The 24,284-nt window shown below is 36.1% G+C and overlaps 1 protein-coding gene across 1 annotated transcript; it reads left to right on the forward strand.

Moving 5' to 3' along the window:
• Nucleotides 1-518: 518 nt before the first annotated feature.
• CCDC172 (coiled-coil domain containing 172) lies at nt 519-18,726 on the forward strand. Its single transcript, XM_005428644.1, has 8 exons — nt 519-597; nt 777-862; nt 3,945-4,061; nt 5,467-5,632; nt 7,536-7,637; nt 8,333-8,435; nt 17,752-17,839; nt 18,694-18,726. The coding sequence occupies exons 1-8, from the start codon at nt 519-521 to the stop codon at nt 18,724-18,726; spliced, it is 774 nt and encodes a 257-aa protein (XP_005428701.1).
• Nucleotides 18,727-24,284: the final 5,558 nt, after the last annotated feature.

Consider the following 24,284-nt stretch of genomic DNA (forward strand, 5'->3'; position numbering starts at 1 on the left):
GAAAGGATGGTGGTTGCTGCATAGAAAAAGGAAGTGGCAGAGAAAAAACAGCCTCTGAATGATGGAAAACCAGTATGGAGCACATGGTCCTAGAGAATTAAAAAAGCCAGAGTTGTTTGACTAAAACCCCCCAGATCCTGAGTCAGAACCAGCTTGACAGATGTGCCAATGTTTGATATGATTGAGTGTCATCTGTCTTATTCCTTACCAAACATCTTCTGCTCCTACCGTGCTGCCTCCCTGCCTGCGTGTTCCCATTCCCTGTTTTCCATGTGGGCTCCCCCACCCAGTCACCCACATTCCCCTCCGCTTGAGGTTTGATCTTGCCACCCTTTCTGCAAGAAGTGCGGCAAACCTTCCCCTCCCTCTCTGTCCCTGTGTCCCCTCAGCCGTGTCCCCAGGCCTCTGTCGCAAGCACAGGGAGGCCGAGGCCTGAGGGCAGCGCTGTGGGGACCCTCGGGAAGCCCTCACAAAGAGCTCGGCCCTCAGAGCCCACAGAGCCCCAGGAGAAGCCAGGAATGAACCTGGACGCTTTATTCCAGCAAATACAGTTCACAGAAAAGCAGGCGAGGGAGAAGAGGAGCTTCATCCAACAAGGTTGGTTCCAGGGGCGCCATCCCCATTCCCACAGGGGTGTCCTGAGGGGACTCCTGCCAGGGAAAGCTTGGCAGAGCCAGCATGGCTGGTTCTTGCCCCCAGCACGTTTCTGTAAGGATGTAACAACTGAGGATTTACAAACTGAGCACATACTCTTACAGGTTTTTGTTGTCTTGCAGCTAAATGCGACATAAATAGAAGTTATGAAAAAATTAACCAAATAAAAGAAGAGCTGAGCGCTGCAAAAATTAACTTAGAAACCAAGGTGAGCAGGCATATTTATAGTGTACATAATAATGAAATATGTTTTGTTTACAAATACACGACCTGTTCTTTCAGGAATAAGCACTTTCGAGGAGTGTGCTTCACCTGCCGAGGAGCACAACGTGAGGAAACCTGTACTGGGCCTTTCTGAATTAAAAATGTGTCCATCAACCTCCTTCCTCCCACCGACCTCACCCCTGGGGCTGTGTCAGGGCAGGCTGACTTTTGGAGGACAGTGTTTAGTCATGCAACTTGTTACAGCACTTTCCTCCAGTGTGCAGAACACATCCCTTGGTTGCCCAATGCCATTTATTAATGGCCTTACACAGAAAATATATGGAAATATTCCCTGTATCTATTTCACAGGATCTTGAGTCATATACTGAAGATCTCTCTGTGAGCTTGCAGTTAAGGCTTACAAACACTAAGTGTTTTTCTAGGGAGGCCAAAGACAGAGGAAAGTTTCTGAATCTATTTAGTGATTTCATTACTGTTTCCATTTAATTGAATTTTCAGATTAAGCCACTGGTTTTGCAGAGTTTTTCACCAACAACACCTGTGGTTGCAAATTATTTAAAAATCCATTTGCTTGTGTCTAAAAATTAAGTCTAAATACCCTCCCCTGTGCTTGTAAGTGTCTGTGCTGACAGAATGTGTGTCAGGAAAGCATGGAACAGGAAAGCATGTGGAGCCTCCTTTGAAGTCAGAGCTGTTGGATCCTATAATTTAAATAAACATCTTCAAGAACCTTTGGGAGATTGCCTCATCTAGTTGTGAAAATAAATGTCTGGGGGATGACTTTCATCCTTCCTATAACAGTCTCTTCTGCCTTTTGTAATGGACTATATAATATATATATATGTGTGTGTATATATATATAGAGATCAACATTGCTGAGAAGGGATCAGAATAGAACTCATTTACAAATATTTACTGGTTGCAAATTGAGACTATAATCATGCAGGCAGTTATTCAGACACATTTATGCATCTCAGAGCCCAAAGGTGCTTTAAAATAGTAACTTACTTATCCAACACAGATTATATCTGGATGTTGCTTGTTAGGTGAAGCCGTCAGTAGTCTTACTCATAAGTTTATTTATGAACATCACAATTTTATGTTTATATTACTAATTTGTTATTGATGCATTGTGATTTATAATCAAGGTTTATGTGGTAGGTACAGAAGGTCCCGAGAGTAGAGCCATTATTGTAAATGACTAATGGGAAGAGCTGAAGAACTATTTCTAATTAAATTTTATATGCTTTACTGACCAGTATTAATGATATTCTCACTGATGTCCACAAAAATACATTTTACTTGCTTGCCTAGTCTGACGTTGATTCATTTATAGATAGGAAGTGATACAGAAAAGTAGTGGAATAGAAAAATGCATTTCAATCAGACTGTATTTAGGTTTAAAGATTATATAGTTATTGACATTATTTAAAGTAATTTATTTTTCACTACAGGAATTAGCTTTACATATGTCTGCAATAGTTCACGTAATTCAAATAATATTAAATAATGCTGTTCAATTTATCCCACACCAAATAACTGCAGTTTGTTACAAACACACATATCCAACCACGTGCATGCTCAGCAGCTGATGCCTGACCAAGATACTGAGACTGAGTTCAGAAGTTTTTTGACATCTATTTCACAGACACTGCCTGTGGTCAATCAAAGAGTCCTAGGAAATGCAATTTTTCCCTCTCTTCTCTAAAACCAGGTAGCATGTAATTAGAACCCAAATTACAGCATTTTTCTGTTTGTAGCTCAATGACTTCTTTAAAAAATTGATTGCAAATGCATAGTTGAATTTTGCTAACTTGAAGAAACTACACTAGAGGTAGTTATGTACAGTATTAGAAAGACAGTGATTTAAGACCACCTGCTCTGTTTGAATTCATATGTAGAATAAATTCTGAGCCAAGCATGACCTGACCTTAGCATCTTGGACATATCAGGGACAAGGAAAAAATGTAGTCCTTTCCAACTCTCGCATTGCAGTCTTTAGGCATTTCATTCCACTATCTTCCTATTTTGATCAGATGCACTTCATCTGTGCCCACTCCACAATCATGTGCATTATTTAACTTTAAAATATTTACATTTTTACCACTGTAATACCACTCTTATTTGGTCTTTTCTGCTTCTATACACACATGTTTGTGAATCAGCTTGACTGTTCAATTTAATTCCTGATACTTACCCTGTGCCTTTACTGTCTGCAGGCAAATCTTAACTTTGCTTTCCCTATTCATTGCTCTGAGTCAAGAGAACTTGACACTCTATCAAATAAATGATTCTCCTATTTTAAGACTCTACATCACTTAGCTGCTTCCTATTTGTTATTGTTATAGTTTATCCCACCACATATCTGCATTTTGGTTAGATGATGATACAGTAGATGTGCTAGAAAAATGAGAAAACACAGTGGTTGAACAGCATACCCTCCTATCAGATAAACTAATGGTTACAATTAATAAAACTCTAAATAAAACTAGGTGCAAAATTGAGGTTTAGGGCTTGGGGGGTTTATGATCAAACTGTCAATAACCAGTGAGTTAATTCTCATCAACCTTCTTCAGCTAAAGTTCCAGAAATAGTGTTCAGAAAAATATCCTGCTCTCCTTTGCATACTCCACAGTAGCGTTGCAGAGTGGATGACATGTACAGCCATTCAGCCAAAACCCCCTGATACTATTCTGATATTATTGTCTCATTTGGTTCATGATGAGCTTTACACAGTGAAATGGAGGACAGTGGATTATGTTGGCCAAAGGATCCCATGTGGTCAATATTTTTCCTGAAAAAAATTTCTTCTAAACCTAGCAGATTTGAAAATGCCATTTTAGACAGTCAGAGCACCACTAAATGCATCTTTCAAAGAAAGGAGACTTTTCAAAATCTTAGCAATATACTGAAAGGTTATTGAGGGAAAAAAAGGAGCTGTTATGCTTTTGTCAGTCCAGCAGCTGTGCCAGCTCTTTTTAAACTGGACCAAGATCTTTGTGTACAATTTCAGAGTATATGAAACAATTAAACAATAACTTTATAATTTTTTTTCCTTTTGGAAGATTCAGTGTCTGTCTGTAAAACAGTTCAATGTAGAAATTCTGAAGAAACGTGAAGACAGCTTAGAAAAACAAAAAGCTGAACTTATTAATCAAAGAACCAGTCTTCTTCAAATCATGGTATGTTTCCAGCTGTGATATTCACACAGCTCTTTTCTATTGTACAAGGGCAATCAGCTTTAACATTTGAAAATCTGGAAATGCTAATGTCTTAATCAGGAATTTTTTTTTTGTTGTTTTTTTTTTTTTTTAATATTAGTATATGTAACAACATAAACTTAGATAAATTCTCACATTTTATTTAAACCATGATCTAAGGTAGTGTATGCTGCATTTTATCTCCAAGGCTGATTTTATATTCTTGACTTAATTTTTTAATGTTTGCTGTTGTATGAGTGAACTCCAATTCTGACAGGTTATTTCCTTTGTAAAAGTAAGCTACAGAAGCCTCGCCTTAAATTGGATTGCCTCATCCACAGTAAAAAATATTGAAAAGGATCAAAGGAAAACCCCAGGGAGGCCCACAGCACATTTTAGCAAATGTGGACAGTTTAGCAATCCTGACATAGCACACAATCCCTTTGATGCCAGACACACCTCACCACCTCTTCAAAGGTAGCTCCTTACAACCAGTTTTCCAGTTCTCTCAGATGCTAACCTGAATATTGCTGTCCTCATACTTTGTTGAGGCTTCTTGGATCGGTACATATGAAGAAATGCCACAGAGGAGCAGTCTTTTCTGCATATGTATTTGCCCTTTACATCAGCAGAGCTAAATTTTAAACATTCAGTACAAAGCACCAGTATTAAACCTAAAGCTTTAGGCAGATATCTTTTTAACTTTAGTCATAGTTCTGCATCACCCAAAGTATTCCCAGTATATGTGTGAAGTTTGATATATAAGTTAGCTTTTCTTTTTTCCTGTACATAGGGGTAATTTAATTTTATTTAATTTAGCCATCAATTAAGACTTCCTAGAAGAAATTTAATATAACCTTACTCTTTTGAATATTTTTCCCCCAGAAAATTGGTCTCTGATTTTCTATCAACAATAGCATTCTTGGTAGTTATAAAAGGAGTTAAAGTATGTCTGCATTCTGCAGAGGGTTAAACAACACTTTTATTTAGTTTAATAACAAGCTGGAAAAAAAGAGCTGCCATACTATGCTAGTGACTTTAAACAGAATTTTCTAATTTCAATATGAGAGTTGAACTGATAATCTGCTGGTTCAAGTCTATAACATAATGTAGTGATTTTTTAAAATGCTGTTATCAAGAATAGACCATTTTTGCCAGAAAAAAAGTTTAAAACAACAGGCATAATGATAGAGCTGTAGTTTATTTTCATGCTCTTATAAGAAAAAGTAAATATTTTCTTAACTTTTACATTTTAAATTTTTATTTACTTTCCTACTACAAATTAAAGGATAAAAAAAACCAAAACAGTGTGTCTCAGTCTGTCTAACTTAACGAAGACTTTAATTTTTTTCACTTGAATATTCAGTCTTCCCTTTCTTTTTTTCAGGCAGATACAAAGAGAAAAATTACTGAAGAGGAAGATAATTTTACCAGAGAAATAACAGAGTTTAACAATGAATATGGACTAACAAGTAATAGGGATCTTCTTATTAAAAAGAAAGTCAAGACTGAAATAAATGATTTAGAGAATGAGGCAGTTCTGTTGAAAAACGGTAAGTCTTATATTAAACTAGTTTATCTTGGATTAACACAAATCGATAAAATACAGCTGTTTAGCCCTGAACTGAAAGTGTGGTCTGACATACCAAGCATAAGTAAAGGCTCTTCTGTTCCCTATCCTCTTCAGCCTTTCTGATGTGAGCACTGTGAGGAGAAGGATCTAAACTAAAGAGGCAGCTCCCAGTGCCTAATTCAGCCAGCACAGAGCTCACAGTCATACACAGCCACTGAATTAGGATTAGAATCACCTGTGGTTGGGTATTTCCATAGCTTCAAAAGAATTGTATACAGAGATGCCCTGTAGGATTGGTTCTTTACTGCCAAACTGTAGCTTGATTTTCAGTGAAGGTACAGAGTATGGGATCTCTCAGAGCACAGGGTCACACTGCAAGGCAGTCCTTCCACAAGGAATTCGGGGTCGTCATGGATCACAGGCTGAACATGAGTCAACGACATCAGAATGCCAACACCACACTGAGACACAAACAGAATTCTGACCTCTAACACATGAAAATAATTCCTCACTCTATTTGGGGCAGTTAAGCTCTGAACTGGAGTGCTGTGCATCTCATTTTGATCTTAAACGTTAAAAAAAAAGTGTGGACCAGCTGGAGAGAATCCACATAGGACCAGCGAGAGTGATCAGAGTTCTGGAGCACATGAGAAGGAAGAAAATGAAAGAATTGTGACTATTTAAGCTACTAAGGAAAAGACTGATGAAAGATGGGTATCAGTCTTCAAATTGTATAAGCATCCTGTAGAAAGGAAATAAATATATTCTCTATACCTGTAGTGACCTGAATAAAAAGTAACAAGTGCAAAGCACAATAAGGGAGAGTGTCTGACAGCTTAGGAATCTTTCTAAGAACAGTGGACAACTGAAGCTCTCTGCCTTAGAAGATTCCATTACTAAAGGAATTAGGAGTGTCCATTACCAAAGGTTATCAAAAAAGGTCAAACCAGCATTTTTCAGAAAAAAGAGGTACAGCTGATCCTGCCTTCAGGAGAAGAATGCAGTAGGTGACCCCTCAAAGTCGATTCCAGCCTCATGATCTGTCAAGCAACAGCACTTTCAATTCCCTTTATCTGCTATAAAGATACTGAAAAATGGCTGTCCACTGAAGCTTGCACTTGGTAACATCTTCTTTGTTATTTCCTGTGGCTAAGATACTAATCTACAACCAAAAAGTCTGCATTTGGTGTCAAGTGCTACTTTTAGCATTTAATTTTTTACATATTCAGGCAGAGCTGGGCAGTTAAATGATCAGTAGTACCTGGAGGGTGACCAAAATTCTTCTCGAAGTTCAGTTGCCATCTCAGTTCCATCCTTTAACTGCACATTTCTTGAGGCACAACTTGTCTTTTTGCTTGCTACACTCCTGGGCACACTGACAATTCTGAAGTGAAAAGTTTAAGCAACTCATAACAAGGAAGTTACATGAGGACCTCCAGTTGGTAGAAAAACAATCACAATGAATTCCAGATGCTGTCTAATAGTAAGGTTCAAATATATATAACACCAAAAATACTAAAAAGGAGTTTTTTTTCAGTCCTGCTGAGAGATGTCTGTTCTCCACCTATTCAATCAGTCATCTTCCTTTCTTTATAGCTGAATTAACTGTAAAGCAAAACAGTCTTTTTATGCCCAGACCAGAAAATATGTTGAACAGCTCAATAACATTAAAAAAATCATTTTCTTTCATAGCTATGAATGCATTATATGACATAATTTCCTGTGAACTGTGTTTTATATGAATTATTTTAGTTTATTTTGGTTTTATATTTAAGGTTCTTTTGACTAACTGAAGATTGGTAGAAGTAGTTAAGAATATTTAAGATTGTATCATGAATGCAAAAACTGCAATGCATTTTAATTTAAAATGTATTTTTTCTTAGAAATGGAGTCAATGGAACATAAAAATGTTCAGTTAAATGCACTCCAGCTGCAGAAGAATGAATTAAAGCAGGATTTATTTACTCTCCAAAGTGAGCTCAAAGGTGTGCCTGATAACTATTTCTTGTGATAATTATTTCTGGCTTGACAAATGCTTTTGAAAAATGTTTTCTGTCAATTTTCTCAAGCAAAAGGAATCGTAGCAACAATATTTTAATTTATTTTTGCAATACGTAATACATCATTTTTAAACATGATTATAAGAAATATTATGGATTTCAATGCAATTTAATTTAAATGTCATTGATACTGAGGTCCAGAGATCTGCTGAATCATGAGCTGTAAATAAAGAAAGTTTTGCTTTTGCTGGTAAGTCATATACTTAAATGTAGAATTTAATGTTTCAAAGAACTTAAAGTCAACATAAATATTGTTTAAAATCTTCTGTGTCAAAGGTGATCACAGCAATAGGGAGTATTTTGAAATCTGAATTAAAATAATGTAAATGAGTGCTTTATCTATTTTTTTTTTACCAATATCTAAGCAAGGTGTCACAGTAAGAGCTAAGAAAAGCAGTAAGTATGGTCCCAAATTGTTTGGGAAAAGGAGGGAAATTTTCTAGATTGCAATATGTGATTACAATAATAAAAAAATAATTAATTTTCTTTATTTAGATGCCTTTACCCTTCAAAAAGTTTCGTGGAGAAATATTAGAAAACATAAATTTAGAATATGTAGAAGGTCTTTGGATATGGGTGATTAATATATATTTATAGGGTAATTCTGATTTCATGTTTAGACCTTGAGAAAGTAATCAGGGAAGCAGAAAGAACGACAAAAGATTTAGAAGCAGAGAAAGTCCAAGTCACCGAAAAACCTCAGACTGATCCTGAATGTTTAAGGTAAAAGCCTCACATTAATTAGTTCTTAATTTAATTTCAGGAGTGTAACTGCAGTTTAGTCCTGGTAACTATTTTACCTTCCATGTACAACATTCTTTCTGAAATCAGCAGAACCATTCATATTTTATTAGTCAGCCCCAAGTCCTGTTGTTGATTGCAGCATTTCACCCTCACATCCACACCCCAATGAACTCAAAACTGCAAGTGTTAGCAGGGGTGTCAGTCAAACCCAGAGCAAGGAGAAACTGCTGCTGCTTGGGTGGAAGATCAGTTCCTGAGGTCCTGCAGAAATGGTGGTGGTGCACAAAGCACTGAGGAACTACCCAGTGCTAAACTGATTTCTGCTGCCTGGCTGTGCAGAGTCCATTGCAATTGACTGGGCTGGCCACAGTAACCCTCTGGGTAGCTGGGACCTCTATTGGAGCAACTAAATGCAGATTTGTTTGCTGTATCTTTGCTGCTATCTAGTTTGCCTTCTAATTAAGCTGGTATAAAAAATGTTTTGAAGACTTAACCAAGACAGAAGGGAAGACCTTGCGCAGTCTCTCTTAACAGTGAAGTTTTCTTCTCAGGAACTGAGTGGTGACACTTCATTTCCTGTCAGTTTGCTTAAGTGAAACATTAGGTTTTCACTTCACAGAAAATATTGGGTTTTTTTTTAAATCTCCGAATGCAGAAAGCCGCATATCACAGAACTGACAACCTTTTACCTATTTTATGATAGTCCAGATGGAAGTGCCTGGGAATATTTAAAAATAATTAATAGACAATGCAAAGGAACTCCTCCTTATAAAGCTAGACCAAAAGATTCTCTAACAAAAATTAAGGCAAACACAACTTATATTACCATCACAGGGTTTTTTCCTATATATCCCTAAGCTTTTGACAAAAACAAATAAATATAGCGGGGATTTTTTTTTGTCTGAAAACTTTCAATGGAAAGTTATAACTTTGCAGAGAACCCTGAGCAATTTTCTGAAAGATGATTTGGTAATGACTAATTTTTTGCTGAATATCGGTTTTTGAAAGAAAATGATATATCAGCCCTATTAACTCTCTTCAACCTCTTGCATGGTGTTGAGACATGGCCAAAATCCCCTCAGCATAAAAATTAATTAGCTCACAATCCTGCATACAGTAGCAAAAAATTTGCATTCAACATATACATAGAAGACACAGTGTAAATAATAATAACAGTAACGATTCTCCAGGACAGCACATTATATTTCACTCCTTTACATTATTCATTCAATCATGATATATTGGAGTTGGTGATACACGAGGCTGTCAGCTTCCTTCCAGCTAGCATACTTCCCTTGGAATAGTTTACTGCCATGATGACACTGAATATCCAAATTTGTGTAATTAGTTTTCTAGAGTAGGTTTCCTGTGTGGAAGGTACAGAAGTAGCCAACATTATCATGCTTTTAATCCACAGCTCTGCCACTGAGATCCTAAGGATCAGTCAAATCCATGTGTGTCTATCTAGGCAGTGAAATTAACTCACAGCTCTTCAGAACGACACTTTGGTTTTCTCTGGGTGAAAAAACGGAATAAAACATATTAAATTCTATTAACTGCAAAATCAGCAAGTGTCATTTACAACCAAGGCAAGAAGGATGATGAGATTTTCTTATTTCATGATATGCCTCCTTTTCTGGTCAAGATAAGCTAACATTATTTGATAATTGCATGTAGTGCAAAAACTAAAGTGCTCCTATGCTATTACCACTATCACAAAATGCAAGCCCTTCTTGAAGTCTAGTAATATACCGAACATATTTTCTTAAAATTGGAACATTTCTTTTCATTTCAGATATGGAAAAAGTTTAAGACAGATTTGCCTAAATCATATTTTTATCTTGCACTTGCTTTTGATCAGAAAAGCTCAATGCTTCATAGAGAGAGATAGCCCTGAAAAAGTTAACTCAGATGCCAGAAGCAATAGAGCTGTGCTGCTGTATTTCCATGTCAGCACTAATAGATTCTGCTTTTCAGTGGAGCCAAGCAGACAATCCTCATTTGTCTGCCTCTCTATGTCACTGCTGGCTCTTTAGAGCCACCCCAAACTTTATCAGACTCATACAACTCTTAGCAATTGTTTGGGCTGTTTTTTTTTTTTTTTCCAGTTTAACAAAGCCTACTCATCACTTCTTGGTTTGGACTACTGAATTAAGAGAATAAAAGGGGATTTAAAGTATTAGACACTGTAAATTGTGCAGCATATAAATAGTCCCCTGGAGGGTATCTGATTACTCTCTGGTACCTCTGTATCATCAAGAGGATGGAGCCAGAACCTGCTCAGTCTGCACAGTAAGAGAACAAAAGGCAAAAAGCAGAAGTTGAAACAAGAGGATTTAGAGTGAGTTTGACAAAAAAGCATTTTTATCATGAGGAGGCACAGCTTGCTTAGAGAGGTTGCATAGTTTTCATCCTTGAAGGTTCTCCTTGTCAAGAGACACTTATATACTTGTGTATATCTTAACAGGAGTCAATTTTGGTCATGTTAAAATCAATGTGATTGAACCTTCTGTGTCTGAGAAACAACTCTTTTTAGCCTAATAAGATCAGGTTTTTTTATCCCCATACAGAGTTTATTGCAAGAATAGAATTCTAGTTTTTTCACTGAAAATCATTTTTATTACACATAAAAATAATATTTTGACACATGTAATGTGGGCCAGAAATACTTTTTCCCCTATGAAGTAGCACAGAATCTGATTTTATTTTTTGCAGAGCTGGAAACCACACCACTCTAAGTGGTAAAAATACCTTTTTTTTGATGCCTCCTTAGAACAAACATGAGAGACAGTCAGCATCAATAACCTGATATATGTAGCTCCCAGATCACCCTGCAAGTCTGTTACTGTATCATATCCCTAGTCCCAGCTTAAAAATCAATATCAAAAGTAGCTGGCAAGGCAAGAATCTTCATTGCAATTAAGTATATATCTAAAAGTAAATTGCATTTCAGCTGAACAGTGTAGCCAGCTAATTCAAATTACAGCAATTCATCTTTGATCTGAGAAAAATGCCCCATACCACGTCTGCAGTTTCATAAAATGTCTCTGAAATCCATCAAAGAATTGCAAAGGGTCATGAGAAGCACACACCAGTAATTCCAGCAGCTGTTGGAGCTGCTGTAGAGGCTTGTCTTGATCCACACTGGATGCAGAAAAAATCCAATCAGAATCGAAATGTTAAGCACAGATGTAATTAGCAGGCACCTTGGAAAATGCAAGTCTCATGATACAGGTGCATAATTCAGAGAAATTTTTAAGAAAATAGGGCTTTTTCTTCCCCCCCCCCTTTTTTTTTGGTTTTTTTTTTCTTTTATTTTGTGTTTTGTGGGGTTTTTTTCCCCTAAAGAGAGCTGCAATTAAGATCAAAAGCCTTGTTTTAATCATCTGTTCTGCCAATGCCATCCTCAAACACAAAACAGCAGGAAAGAACTTTGGCATCAGCTCTCTGGAGTCCCATTTCCCTGGCAGGTAGCAAGTAACATCACTTAAGTGGAACAATGCAGGAGTCAAACAGAGACTAACTGATACCACTAAATTCCTAACTATGGCATTTCATTGTTATATTCATTGTAATTACTGTATTAATTATTTATCCTCTTTCATATTTTAATTTTAAATTTTTGTGTTGCCTTAAGTAAAACAGCCTAGAAATAATTCTAGTTGAAGTTCATTTAGACTAAAACCAGAGCATTTCTACCTAAAATAGATATCTTTCAACTTATTTAAAAGGTAGAATAAGGATAAAATGCTTCTTTGAAACCTGAATTTCTCTTCTACTTCAGAAAAAAAGTAGCAGAAAGGAAATGCATGAAATCTGCTTACTTTGTAAATAGTTCACAGCTTTGTATACATGTCTAAATCCTAAATAGATAGTATTCCTTCTTATTCTTCATAATCCAGCAAAAGAAACTCTATAACCAAAATTAGGAAGGGAAAAGTAATTTTTTCTTTCATACAAATCATACAGGAAATATATTCTTTAGAGCTCAACAAATTGTTCATGCAAACAACAGACTACCTAAGCCCCATGCATTCTTCTGGTGGGTTAAATATTTTTTTGCAATTTAATTTGATGTTAAATTTTATAATCAGAAAATATCAGTCTCTGGAGTAATATATGTGGTTCAAAATGAGTTTTTCAATGGCAATCTCCTCATTGATTTTTTGAGCTTTTCTTTTTAATAGCAGTGCCTAGTGGAACTATTATAGCTTGAATTATGTTAAAATAGCTTTCCATTATGAATTGTAGAATGGATTTACAAAAAGCAGATCAAATCTGACTAATGATGCCTTTCTTTGATAAGACAACAGATAGATTAGACAAAGAAAATTCCAATGCCATCCATCTAGACATTTATAAAGTATTTGATGCTATCCCATATGGAAAAATACTAGTTAACCTAGGGAAGACATATTAAAAAAATTTAGTAAAGACATGAGTAATAGTAAAAACAGTCATAGGTCTGCAATTTAAAATTCTGGAACTCAAAGGTAACAACAGTCACAGGTGGTCTTGCTTAATGTTTTAATTAATGTCTTTAGAATAGAAAGTGTTTCAAGACAACATTTTCTTAATTAAACTCTACACCTTGCAGAGGAGTCACTAAAAAGAGGAGGAATATGATTGTATAGAGTGTAAGTTTATCTACTTGTACGCAATTAGGAACTTCAATAACAGGTAGCTGGAAACAGAGAGGTCTGAGCATACTGTGTGTGCAAAATACAGCTATAAACATCAAAAGAAAATATAGCTGTGCACAAGACAAAAGAAAGAGTTATTTCCAAAAAAATACCAGGAGGGTGTAAGAATGCTTTGTACAAATCTCTCACCTACTTGTCAAGGAAGATTCATTCAACCTGGAAGATGAGCAGAGCATGGAGAGCCCATAAAGAAGAATGAAACAAGGACAATTCTAAATCCTTTTTAGCTCTGAGTCTATTATACACATGAAGAAAGCAGTACATAACAGAGACACTAACTTCAGCAATAGAGTAGTTGTATTAATATACCCAGATTAAAATCTAATTTCCAATAGAAAAATCAAGATAATTGAACCAGAAGAACCATTGACCCCTATTTACTTTCCCTGCTTTTCAATAGGAATCTTATTGACCCTTAGAAACACATTTCATTTCACATCTCACATATATGCTTGTGTATTTTTTCTTTTTTGTGTAGCTCATTCTTACAGTTCCAATGAAAAATAATCCACACAACTTTGGTTTGCTGTCTGCACAAAAGCAAATCTCATCCTAGATGTGCAATTTAATTTAGTGTGCCTTAACCTTTCCATGTTTATTCACCTATTATTATATATTCCTTAAATATGCCTTATAATGGTTTATGTATTCAGAAAATACCACCACACTTTTCAAGACCTCTAACTACTCTTATCAACAGTTGCCTGACAGCATTCACAAAATGCAAGCTTTAATCATTGGTAACTATGTATTTTACACTTAACATTTTATCCAGGACAGCAAAAGCAGAAAATTTCTTATTTTACTTAAAATAGATAAATTTCTTTTCATTTGCATTTGATTTCCATTGTTATGTTGTCTAGTACCTTCTTTGTGTTCATGTTTCATCTTCCTGCTAGACTTTATTATTACTATTAGAGCACATGCTTAATTTTATTATCCTTCTGCTCCATCAAGCACAGACTTTTATATTTAATTGTGTAACTCAAGTACTTGACGCTGTATTTTGGGATGCTGTATTCCATTTAGGACTTGTGTTTTTTTTCTTCCTCAATCAGTTGATAATAGTCTGAAATTTATTGGCTTCTCCAACTGTATAAATAGCATATTCTGTTTAGTAGTGTCAGCAAATTGTAAATACCAGCCAAATCTTGCTCTCACTGTAGAAACATACACATTATTTAAACCCAGTCTTGAACTGACAGAATTACCTCAATGTCTTACCTCTACTTGAGCTTGAGACAATAAACTTAAGTCTTCAATACTTTTCTTCAGTCCCAATAAAGTCTTAAAACATTGATAAATGAATCTCCTGATGTTCACAATGAAATCCCAGAAAATCAAGATATGTACTCTCAAGTTATATATAGCTTCTTAAGGAATTTCATTTTGTACCATGGATTCTATGCCCTGTATATCAGTGTCAAACAATTCTGTTTTATAACACACCACAATGTTTTCCCTCCAATTTAAGATTAAAAAATAAAATTGTGGTTGTAAACAAGGCAAAGACAAAAAGGAGAATATGGAAAACATTTGTACTTGTGTCAGCTAAACATAACTAAGAGACAGTCTGCTCCTCTTGCAATTCCAACAACAATTAGGTAGGGTCTTTCAGCCCCACAAAAAAAAAAAAAACCACTCTAAAATCACATATTAACCCTACCTTCTACAGAAATTATTTCTCCTTTAAGACCTCTTTATAGAAAATTATTCTTGGAATGCAAGTTTTGGATACTAAAGTCTTGATCCAGTAATTTGAATCTGTGGATGATTTGTAGAGAGACCTGTTTGACAATAACATTATTTTCTTCATAGTTCAATTTATAATACCAGCATGTATTGATTTCAAATTATTTTTCCTCTTTGCCACGTGCATATGGAGCTGAAATTCAAGAAGAATGTGTATCAACCACAAATGCCAATGACATTTAATAGCTGGGCTCATTTCAGAGCTGCAAAATCGATCACCCTCAGTGATCTCCTCCTTCTTCATCTCTGTCACTTCTAGCATTCAAGACTAATGGAAAATGGGCCATTAATAGCAGAGCTCGGTCTAGGACAAGCTAGCATCCAAAAAATGCTGATGTTGTTTTCCCACCTACTTGATTTAAGGCTAGGTTTAGCTATTGCAAATGTGGCATTTCAGCTCCAGCTGTTCATTACAGCCTGTGATACTGTGACTTGCCAAGACACTGTTAGTCCAGTGCAATGACTTATTTTAAAGCTATATTTTATTGTCAGCAAGGAGAACAAAATGCTAAAAATAAAACAAAACCAAAGGACATGGGGAGCCAAATGCTAATGTGATACGTGATTTTTCAGATTATTTTTCCTAAGAGATGTGCCTTTTTTCATAGTCATAAAAAGGGTATAATTGTCAAATTAATCCTTGTTCTAGCAAAACTTACATCTTTTTCCATTTCCAAAGGTGACAGAAAACCTGCCTTCCATCGAGACAGTATAGTTTCATGAATAATTGGTTTGCACATTCAATCTGATAATGGAAAGATGAATATGAATATCCTGCTTATCTTAAATGTAAAATGAAAAAAATGAATCTGCTTTCAGGTTAAACATTTTTTTTTAATAGTTCCATTGTCTCACATTCCTTCTGGTAAAACTTCATCATTTATTCAGTAACTCAGGCGTCTCCAATGCATTAATTTTGTAGACTGTAACCTAACAGACAGCTCTTTTATTGTGAGTATATTATTCCTGGCACATACTGTAATTATCTAGCTTCTAAATAAGAAAGAAGGAAGACCTGAAAGCAGAATCAATTGATTAATGTAAGAATTAAACACCACATTTGAATGAACGTCTTGTATCACCACTACCTGATGCTATGTAAGGAATTGTGCTGTCACTACCGTTAAAAGTCTTATAAAATATTTGAAATAAAATTTTAAAATCCATACACAAAATGTTAGTTTCAAAGCACATCATCAACAGCAATTAATTCACAATCCCAAGACACAAATAAGCAACTCCTACTGCTGATCTTCTGCTTGTTCTATCCCTAATGTGGACCTAGCATGGACTGGAATCATTCCTAGCTAAGAAGTGACAAACAGGCTGTGCATCAGTTTTACAGTGTGGCACACAATGGGAGAGCATTTTCTCTGAGACCAGCAGACTCTGTCTTTTCCTAAAGTAGATTAAACTAAGTAGGGCTTTTGTTTGTCCCAAGCAAATTAGGGTTCTAATATCACACTAGCAGAGAACATAGAGAGAAAAAATGCAGAGACAAGGCAATGAAGTTAAGCAGATTTAATCAAGATCACAAGCTGATCCTAGACCTTGAAGTGAACTTCTCTCAATGAAATGGACTGAAAGCTAACAATGTACTACAGTGCACTGAAAATGTCGTTTGTAAAGCATAGTTCAAATTTCCCTTTTTGATTAAGTGTTATGAGAACTTCTGAAAGAAGAGACATTTACTCCTTTAGAATGCAAGCACATAGAGTTCATGCTTTTTCCATATTGATGGTAAGATATTTGCATTTTCCGAACAGGAACAGCAAAATTAACTTCCAGTCCAGTCTTAGTCTGTTATTCTAAAGCTGCACAGTGACTAGGCTATTCCTGTATTTAAAGATACACCATTAATAAAGCCATTTTTGTGCAGAAAATCAACTCTCTTTGCACTAGGACAGCTAAAGAGGTACATCTCCATAGCAAGGTCAAATAATTTATTGTCTATTATAATATATGAAAGCAAAAATAGTTGCTACCTTCTGTTTCAACTTCAGGAGAAACAAGGTCCTGCTTTAATGCATTGGTTTAGCTATTTCATGACAAGCAGAATATTTTCAGTCTGTTTGTATGTTCCAGAACATTCAGATTGTTTCCTGAAACTGTATTAAAGGTAAACAACTTTATCTTTGTCATTATGCTTTTCTTCTGACAGCCATGAAAAGACCCAGTATAATCTCATCACCTTGTATTTATCAGACTACTGAAAGCTCTGTCAGATATTTCTCTGGGCCTACCAAGTATTAATTTAAACCACTACAGTCACTGATGTGCAGAGCTGAGGTATCTCCTTTTAGCAGGACCAAACTATCTTTTGAATGGAGAAATATCTATATTAAAAGTAATCCTTACTGTAGAAAAGTTGGAGAACTCCTGGCTGAGAGTACTGGGAAACAGTAAGTGCTGAGGAATAGTGGGAGCAGGGGGGAGAGAAGAGGAACAAAAGCTGTGGAGTTTGTGGAGGGGTGTGGAGCAATGCTGGCACAGGGGCAGCAGAGCACCCATCTAATCCAACATTCTGTCCACAGCAGAAGCTACAAGAAGATACCCAGGACAGATAAGAACAGTAACATGGTACTTTTGAAGTGTCACCATTCCAATTCATGTCTTTAAATAAGGAATATGGTGACTAGGGAGGCCATATATCTTTCACAGCTTATGGAAACAACACAGTCCAGAAATTTGTCTAACTAGCAAACTTAAATCCTGACCAGGAAAATAGATCAATGAGGCTTTTCTTACACAAGTCAAATTGAGAATTGGGACCAAAGCTGAAAAATAAGTTACCCAGCAACTGTTCTCTGACCTGAAAATTTATTTGCTTTTGGACATAGACTTAAGAAAGAGTTGGAAAAATGCAAAGATGATAGTTGGGAAAGTGTCTGTGAGACTCTTCAAACAGAAATTGAAATTCTGCAAATGGTATGCCATTTTCATTATATATTTTAAGTGTTTGATAATTTTAGTTTCAAAGGTCTCCTTTAGGATGATTGGCAGTGGTTTTAGATAAGCAGTTTTTTATGCTATACACATGCCTAGGTATTCTCTTGATGCAGACATGCTCCAATATTCATTTGTTTCAGCTTATTTCCAAATGTCCAGGAATATAACTTCTACAGAAAAGGAAAGCACAAAGAAGAATTTAAAGATATGCTTTTAGCACAAGAAAGATGTACTGGGGGGTAGGGGGGACGACTTATATAAATTGTTACTTTATTGAAAGCTGCAAAAGATTATGCATTTAGGAGCTAAATTAACCTTTACCTCCAGCTGCCAGTTAAATGGAAGATGGGAGTGTGGAGAAATAAGATGATAATAACATCCTTTCAACTAGTATTTTATTTTGTCCACTCACAAATTTGTTACAAAAACTTACTAAAACATGTTTTTCTCTGAATGCCAATCCTAACTTCAAATTTCTTGATTGTCAGTCTGTGTCACAACACAAAGAGGAAAAAATATTTTGCAGTCCCTTTTGAGAAACAAAGAAGTTTTAAATGTTCATTTTAGAGCCCCTGATTGAGCTGTACAAAGACACAGCTGCCACAACCATCAAGCAGAACAACAATCCTGAGAAATTTGCATTACTCACTCTTATAATCAGTTTCAAGTTTCTGTTGAAGTAATGTAACTTACTTGTACTTTGTTTTTTGGTTTTTTTCATTATTTTTTCAGAAAGGAAAATAAAACATCTCAATGTTTAAAAATTTCTCTGTGAAAAAATACTATACTCAGAATATTTCATTTTCTACAGTTCCATTCTTTTTCTTTTCCAGAATTTATCACAAAAGAAGTCTTCAGGGAAATGAATGATATCTAGCATATAATATGGAGTTTCATAGAAGCAAGTCTGAGAATTTCTAAATTGTTTCACTAGGTTCTATCAGATTTGCTTATATTTTCTGTTTGATTAATTCACACTTTGTAACTGCCTTTAATTTTCATTAAAATAAAATTTGATTCATTTAAAAGTGAGGGGAGGTTTGTGTTTTATCTTCACATTCAATAGCTGTCCCTCCATAGGTTCCTCTTTGTGGCCCATGGATCTCAGTACCTGGTAACTACACCTAAAGCTCAGTTCCTACATTACTAGCTCTATTCTTTATGTACTATTTTTCACACGAATGGTCTCCTATTTTTAAAGGTAGTGACATGGTCTTATTTGAGAGGAAGACTGCTATTACCATCAATAACTCTTAACAGGAGCTGTGACTATTCCATTTATTCCTCAACAATGTAATTCTGTAATGAACTCCCTGAAATAGCTCAGCTCCAGCAACACAGCTTGACAGTCCAGAAAGTTTTGCAGATCTACTGAGCTCTAGGTGCCTCCAGTGGTGGTAAGCCAGTCCATTACTTAGCACTTCTGATAACACAAAAAAATCTTTTCTCCCTCTCCCACAACCCACAAAATACTGGGTGCTTAACTTCAGCACTGAAGAGCAAAGATAAAACCTTATTCTAAATGAACAGTCCACATTTCTAGAGGATTGGTGCGGAATTTGGGTTGAATCAGAATCCCTATTCACTCCAGCATGCAGGATATATAACTGTAACAGCAGTTCCCTGCCCCACAGTGGGAACTGACTTTATCATTCAGGTGCTTACAGTAAAACCATGTAAGAGCATTCACTTTGCTCAGCCTCAGTCCTCTCTGTGGCCACGGTCTCATCACATCCCACTGCATGTGCAAGTATTTCTCAATGCTTCCCACCGGGTTTTGGCATGGATAATTGCTCTTTGCTAGTTTTTCTACACCCTGACCCCTCCAAGCTACAGCAAGTGTCTGTCACACATAAAACTGCAAAAGATGTTTTATTAAGAAGGGAGGAATAAATCACTTTTGGAAGCTGACCAAATTCTGCCTTAGATGGAGAAAGTTTTTCCTCTTGGGATACAACTGCAGTTTGAAGTTTGGCAAGGTTTGATCTGCAGCACTGGTATCAAAGAGTCTTCTGATCCACTGGGTTAGCTAGCATAATTCCAAGTGGTTGGAATTATCATTCTTAATAACCAGTGCTGTTGAAGCTGACATCCCTATAAGACCTTTTTTTTGTCTCTTCCCTAAGAGGGATGCTCTTAGGATTGCTTGATTTTAAACAACTTAGTCCTGCAGACTTCTGACTTCTAAAGTTAGGCAACTGCTGCTTGTGGATTTTGATCAAATCCAAAATAATACACTTACATTTCAAAACATCTACAGACAGCTAAAGCAGTGCTATTTCTGAGTTTAACTGATGAAACGTAAATCTGGGATTTACTAGAATGGCCAAGTTTATCTTGATTGCTTTTTTCTTCATTTAAGAAAACTTGCTTATGTTGAGTGTATTTGGCAGTCAACCAGGAAAACCTTCTTTTTAAACTCTGTGCTTGTCTACTTATATTGCTTTTATTTATAAAAATCCTTGAGTTTCTTTTGAAATGGTCTCATATACAGTTCTTTGGTCCATATAGATTAAATATTCAGATAGGACACAAAACAGAAATTACTGGCTTACCTCAAATGTATATTTGAAATTTTCGTCTAAGTGGAATGAGCAACAGTATCCAATAACTACCAATGAACTATAGATTAATGTCCCTGTATCACCTGAAAAATCATCTGGAAAAAAATATGGTAAGTTCTTTTGAGAGACTTCAGATTCCAGCAAACCAGTTGAAAGTTCCATTTTTTTGTGTGTGCATGAAAGTCTGTGAAAGTCTGACTTCTTGATTATTGTAGTAGGATTACAGCATAAATATAGCAACATTTGTAATAACCCAAATGGCTAAAGCTTTCAGAATCAATATAAGAAAAAAACCCCAAGAATAAAGATCACCAAAAAAAAAAAAAGAAAAGTGAAACAGAAATCAATACAAATCCTATTGGGCTAAACAAATCCCTCAACAGCTCTGGAAAAAAGTATGCCAGACTAACCCAGTCATTGCAAGGTGAATGTAAGGCATACTAATTTTTCCAAGTATAAAAATACATTTGTCATCACTGTCTTAGGAGTAATGTAATTTTGGACAAACTCAGTACTTCTGTTTTTAAGACTCAAACTAAAAAATAAGTAAAAATTTGTGTTCTGTGGAATTTTTTTTTAATTGTCAAACTGAGTATGAGTAATCTTTTAAATAATGAATGCAAAAGAACCAAATCTTTTGTTATGCTTAATAAATACAAAAAAAAAAAAAAGAAAGAGAAGAATTGCTGGGTTGCCATGAAAACACACAGACTTATTATGAATAAGTGAATTCTTTCAGAGATGACATAATAAAAATATCTTTTTAAGTGAAGGTTGCATATTATATGGATGTAGTTGTCCCTTTTTATGACCAAAAAGAAGATGAATTACAGACAAAGAAACACTTGCAAAAGTTAATGACTAAGAGGAAGATAGTACAAGTAAAATGTACTATTATTATTTTCATTTATTATTATTATTGCAGAGGTGGAAAAAAAGGTTTTGGGAAAACTAGCTAGGCTTCTATGTTGGACCTGGGAACATTTGCTTCTTAGGATCAACAGACAAAGAGTCTCTCATTTGTGAAGAGAGACAGAGAAATGCTTTATTTACTTATTAAGAGCTCTGACAAGCAGCAAGTCCTACCTCCTCCACAAAAAGGGTGTTGAGTGCAGTTTCAGCTCTGCTGTGCTCCTGTGTACCTGAGACACAGCTGGGCAGCCTGGTTTTATCACCAAATCCCAGCTCCCAGCCATGCTTTGTGCAAAGCCCTCCCTGCCTGATGCAAACAGGTTACTGCAAAGGAAAAGCCAGGATCCATTTGAAAAAACAGAACAGGATAATCATCAGGCCAGGCCATGGACATGAGACAGTTTGGGAAAAATCATGGGACTTTCCAAAAGAGTTTTCCAGCCAGGATGAGTAAGGACCAAGTACAGGGCCCTAAACAGGCATCTGTTGACCCCTGAATTTACAATTCACTGCCTTAAGACTTTGGAAGTATAGCAAGGAGAAGTCAAGATCCAAAGAAACTGAGTTACACAATGACAAAGTGATGGTCAGAGACCACACTGAGGAGCAGGAGACCCAAGAACCTGCACTCCCAACGAGCCAGGACACAGAATACAAACCATATGGCTTAACTGAGTAAAAACTGCCCCCATGACCTAATGTTATTTCTCCAGAGCCAAAGCTATTCTTGAAGCAAGAAACGCCTACAACAAGGGGGAGAAAAATCCCAGACAAATAAAAGGAATTAAAATGCAATTATTTTGTATCTTATTGAAGAATTATTTAAGCTATTACATTTTCATGTTACTTTATTCATTATTATGAACAGATTATTATGAACATTTCAAAGACTAACAAGAAAACCACTACAATACCTGACCACAGAATGAAATTACAGTTAGCTAATGCAACAGTGCCCACACAAATTATCCCTAATTGGTTGACATTAATATGATTGAGGTGCTGATAGTGCCAAATTAATGTCATAAAATGAAGAACAGCACGAAAAAACTCATAAAAAACAATATCTGTAACTGAATGACAGAATGAGTTAATGTGAATTTTTTTTTTTTGCATGACAAGGGGAAAAATCCATCAACTGAGGCCCCATATCCTTCTTCAGCTGACCCAGCTTATGGGGTTCTCAGTCACAGAGGGAGCTGACAGTCTCCAGCTACAGGGCTGGTTGCCTGCTTTGAGCTGGACAGTTTTGCAGTTGACTAATCTAAAAAAATTGAACACCAAGATCTGTGTGGACCTGTTCAGGTGCTTTCTGCTCCGATATCACCGATATCATTCAGCATCCACCTGAGTGATTTTGGATGAAACTGTGGGTGTCTCTCTATATTGTCATGCTGCTCCATGTTTAACCTCATCCCAGCTCAGCTCAGCTCAGGTGTAGAGCAAGTCAGCTGGCTTAGCACAAGTAATTTTCTCTTTGATAGTTCTTTGTAACGCAAAAAAGGATTTCACCACTGACTGAGCTGGAGAAGGAGACAGGAGCCTTATAAAAAATCTCCAGGTGGTTTCCATGAAAAAGATAGCAGGCTTAGCAGCTATGCTACACTCCCATTTTCAAGGATGACCATGCAATAAACAGATACTGGCTAAAGAGGACCAGCAAAATAGTTCCAGTTCTGTGAAGTTAAATGTGGCACTACAGTGGAGTAACTGGGTAACAGATCATGATTCAATCAGACAGATGAACAGATCCAATGTCTAATGACCTAACTCTCACTTGTCAATAGAGTATTTAAGCAAGTAGTAGCTCGGCTTCCTTTATGATGGCAGCTGATGTGTAGTGCTTACATATTGTAGTGATAGCCCCACCTTCCAAATTCCCATCATTCTTATGTTTCTGCTTGGGATTTGTCAGCCCCTTATCCAAATGGCTTTTGCAATTGTTTGCTTGTTCAGGTTGTGAATTTTTGGGCCTGAGTTGATCCAGTTTCTAGATGCATTTTTAAATATTCTACACCAGGCTGCTGTTAGTAGCCCTTTGTGTAGCAAAGCATCTGTATTCTGGGCTGAAAAACAATTATATTTACTAATACCTTTGTCTGCAGAAGGACAGTTTTCACCTGGCTCACAAGTAAAGCTCCTAAAGCCCAAACTATCAAAAGCACTTATAGTTTCTGATTCCAAGGAGGGGACATGCCATCTCCCATTCTCTGAAGGGCCATACTCAAGGCACATCCAGACATTTACAGTCACCTCAAGTCACCCTACTGATATTTGTAGGGTTTGAATGTGTTTTCAGCATGAGACTGCCATCAGCAGAAGGTTCATATTTCTTTTAATTTTTGACTAAAATTTTATCAGAGAGCATAATACTCTATCACTTTGAATTTTAAAACACTGTGCTATATACCCTCTAAATTTCTTCAACCAGACCTACACATTAATTCCCTTATTTTATCAGTTTTACCATTCCTGTTGTCATTCCCACAAGCCAGTCACCCTGAATAGCTGGGGATCTTAAAAATTTCTGGGAAAATATGAAATGAGAGCTGATTTCTTTCTTCCCACTTAATGTCTTGAGTACTTAAAGGTAACATCTATTTGTTTGGAAGAAACAGCTTCAAAGTGATCAATTTTACCTGTAAATAATTTATTATATAGATGAAATCCCAGAAAAGAGTCTTTGTAAATACACAGCATATTTCTTGTGTCTTACTGGAACAGTAATTCTTGTTATTGTGTATTAATAGAATTTGAGGCAGTTTTGATGCCATGTCCTAGTGAAAAGAACCCATAGCCTCTATTTCACTTTCAAATAGAGAATTGCTGTTATTAATTCAACTAAATTTACTCTAGCAGGAAGACAACAATGCCTAGCCAGAAATCCATGTTCTAAGGAGATTTTACACAATTTGGTACAGATTAATTTCCCTTAAACAAAGCCTCCA

The sequence above is a fragment of the Geospiza fortis genome, unplaced genomic scaffold (assembly GCF_000277835.1).
Source record: "Geospiza fortis unplaced genomic scaffold, GeoFor_1.0 scaffold1303, whole genome shotgun sequence".
Taxonomy (NCBI): Eukaryota; Metazoa; Chordata; class Aves; order Passeriformes; family Thraupidae; genus Geospiza; species Geospiza fortis.

Excerpts from the sequence above, each read along its gene's own strand:
- CCDC172 (XM_005428644.1), top strand. The coding sequence starts at position 519 with ATGAACCTGGACGCTTTATTCCAGCAAATACAGTTCACAGAAAAGCAG. Across the intron at positions 598-776 it reads GAGGAGCTTCATCCAACAAG|CTAAATGCGACATAAATAGA; the intron begins GTTGGTTCCAGG and ends GTTGTCTTGCAG. Across the intron at positions 4,062-5,466 it reads CCAGTCTTCTTCAAATCATG|GCAGATACAAAGAGAAAAAT; the intron begins GTATGTTTCCAG and ends TCTTTTTTTCAG.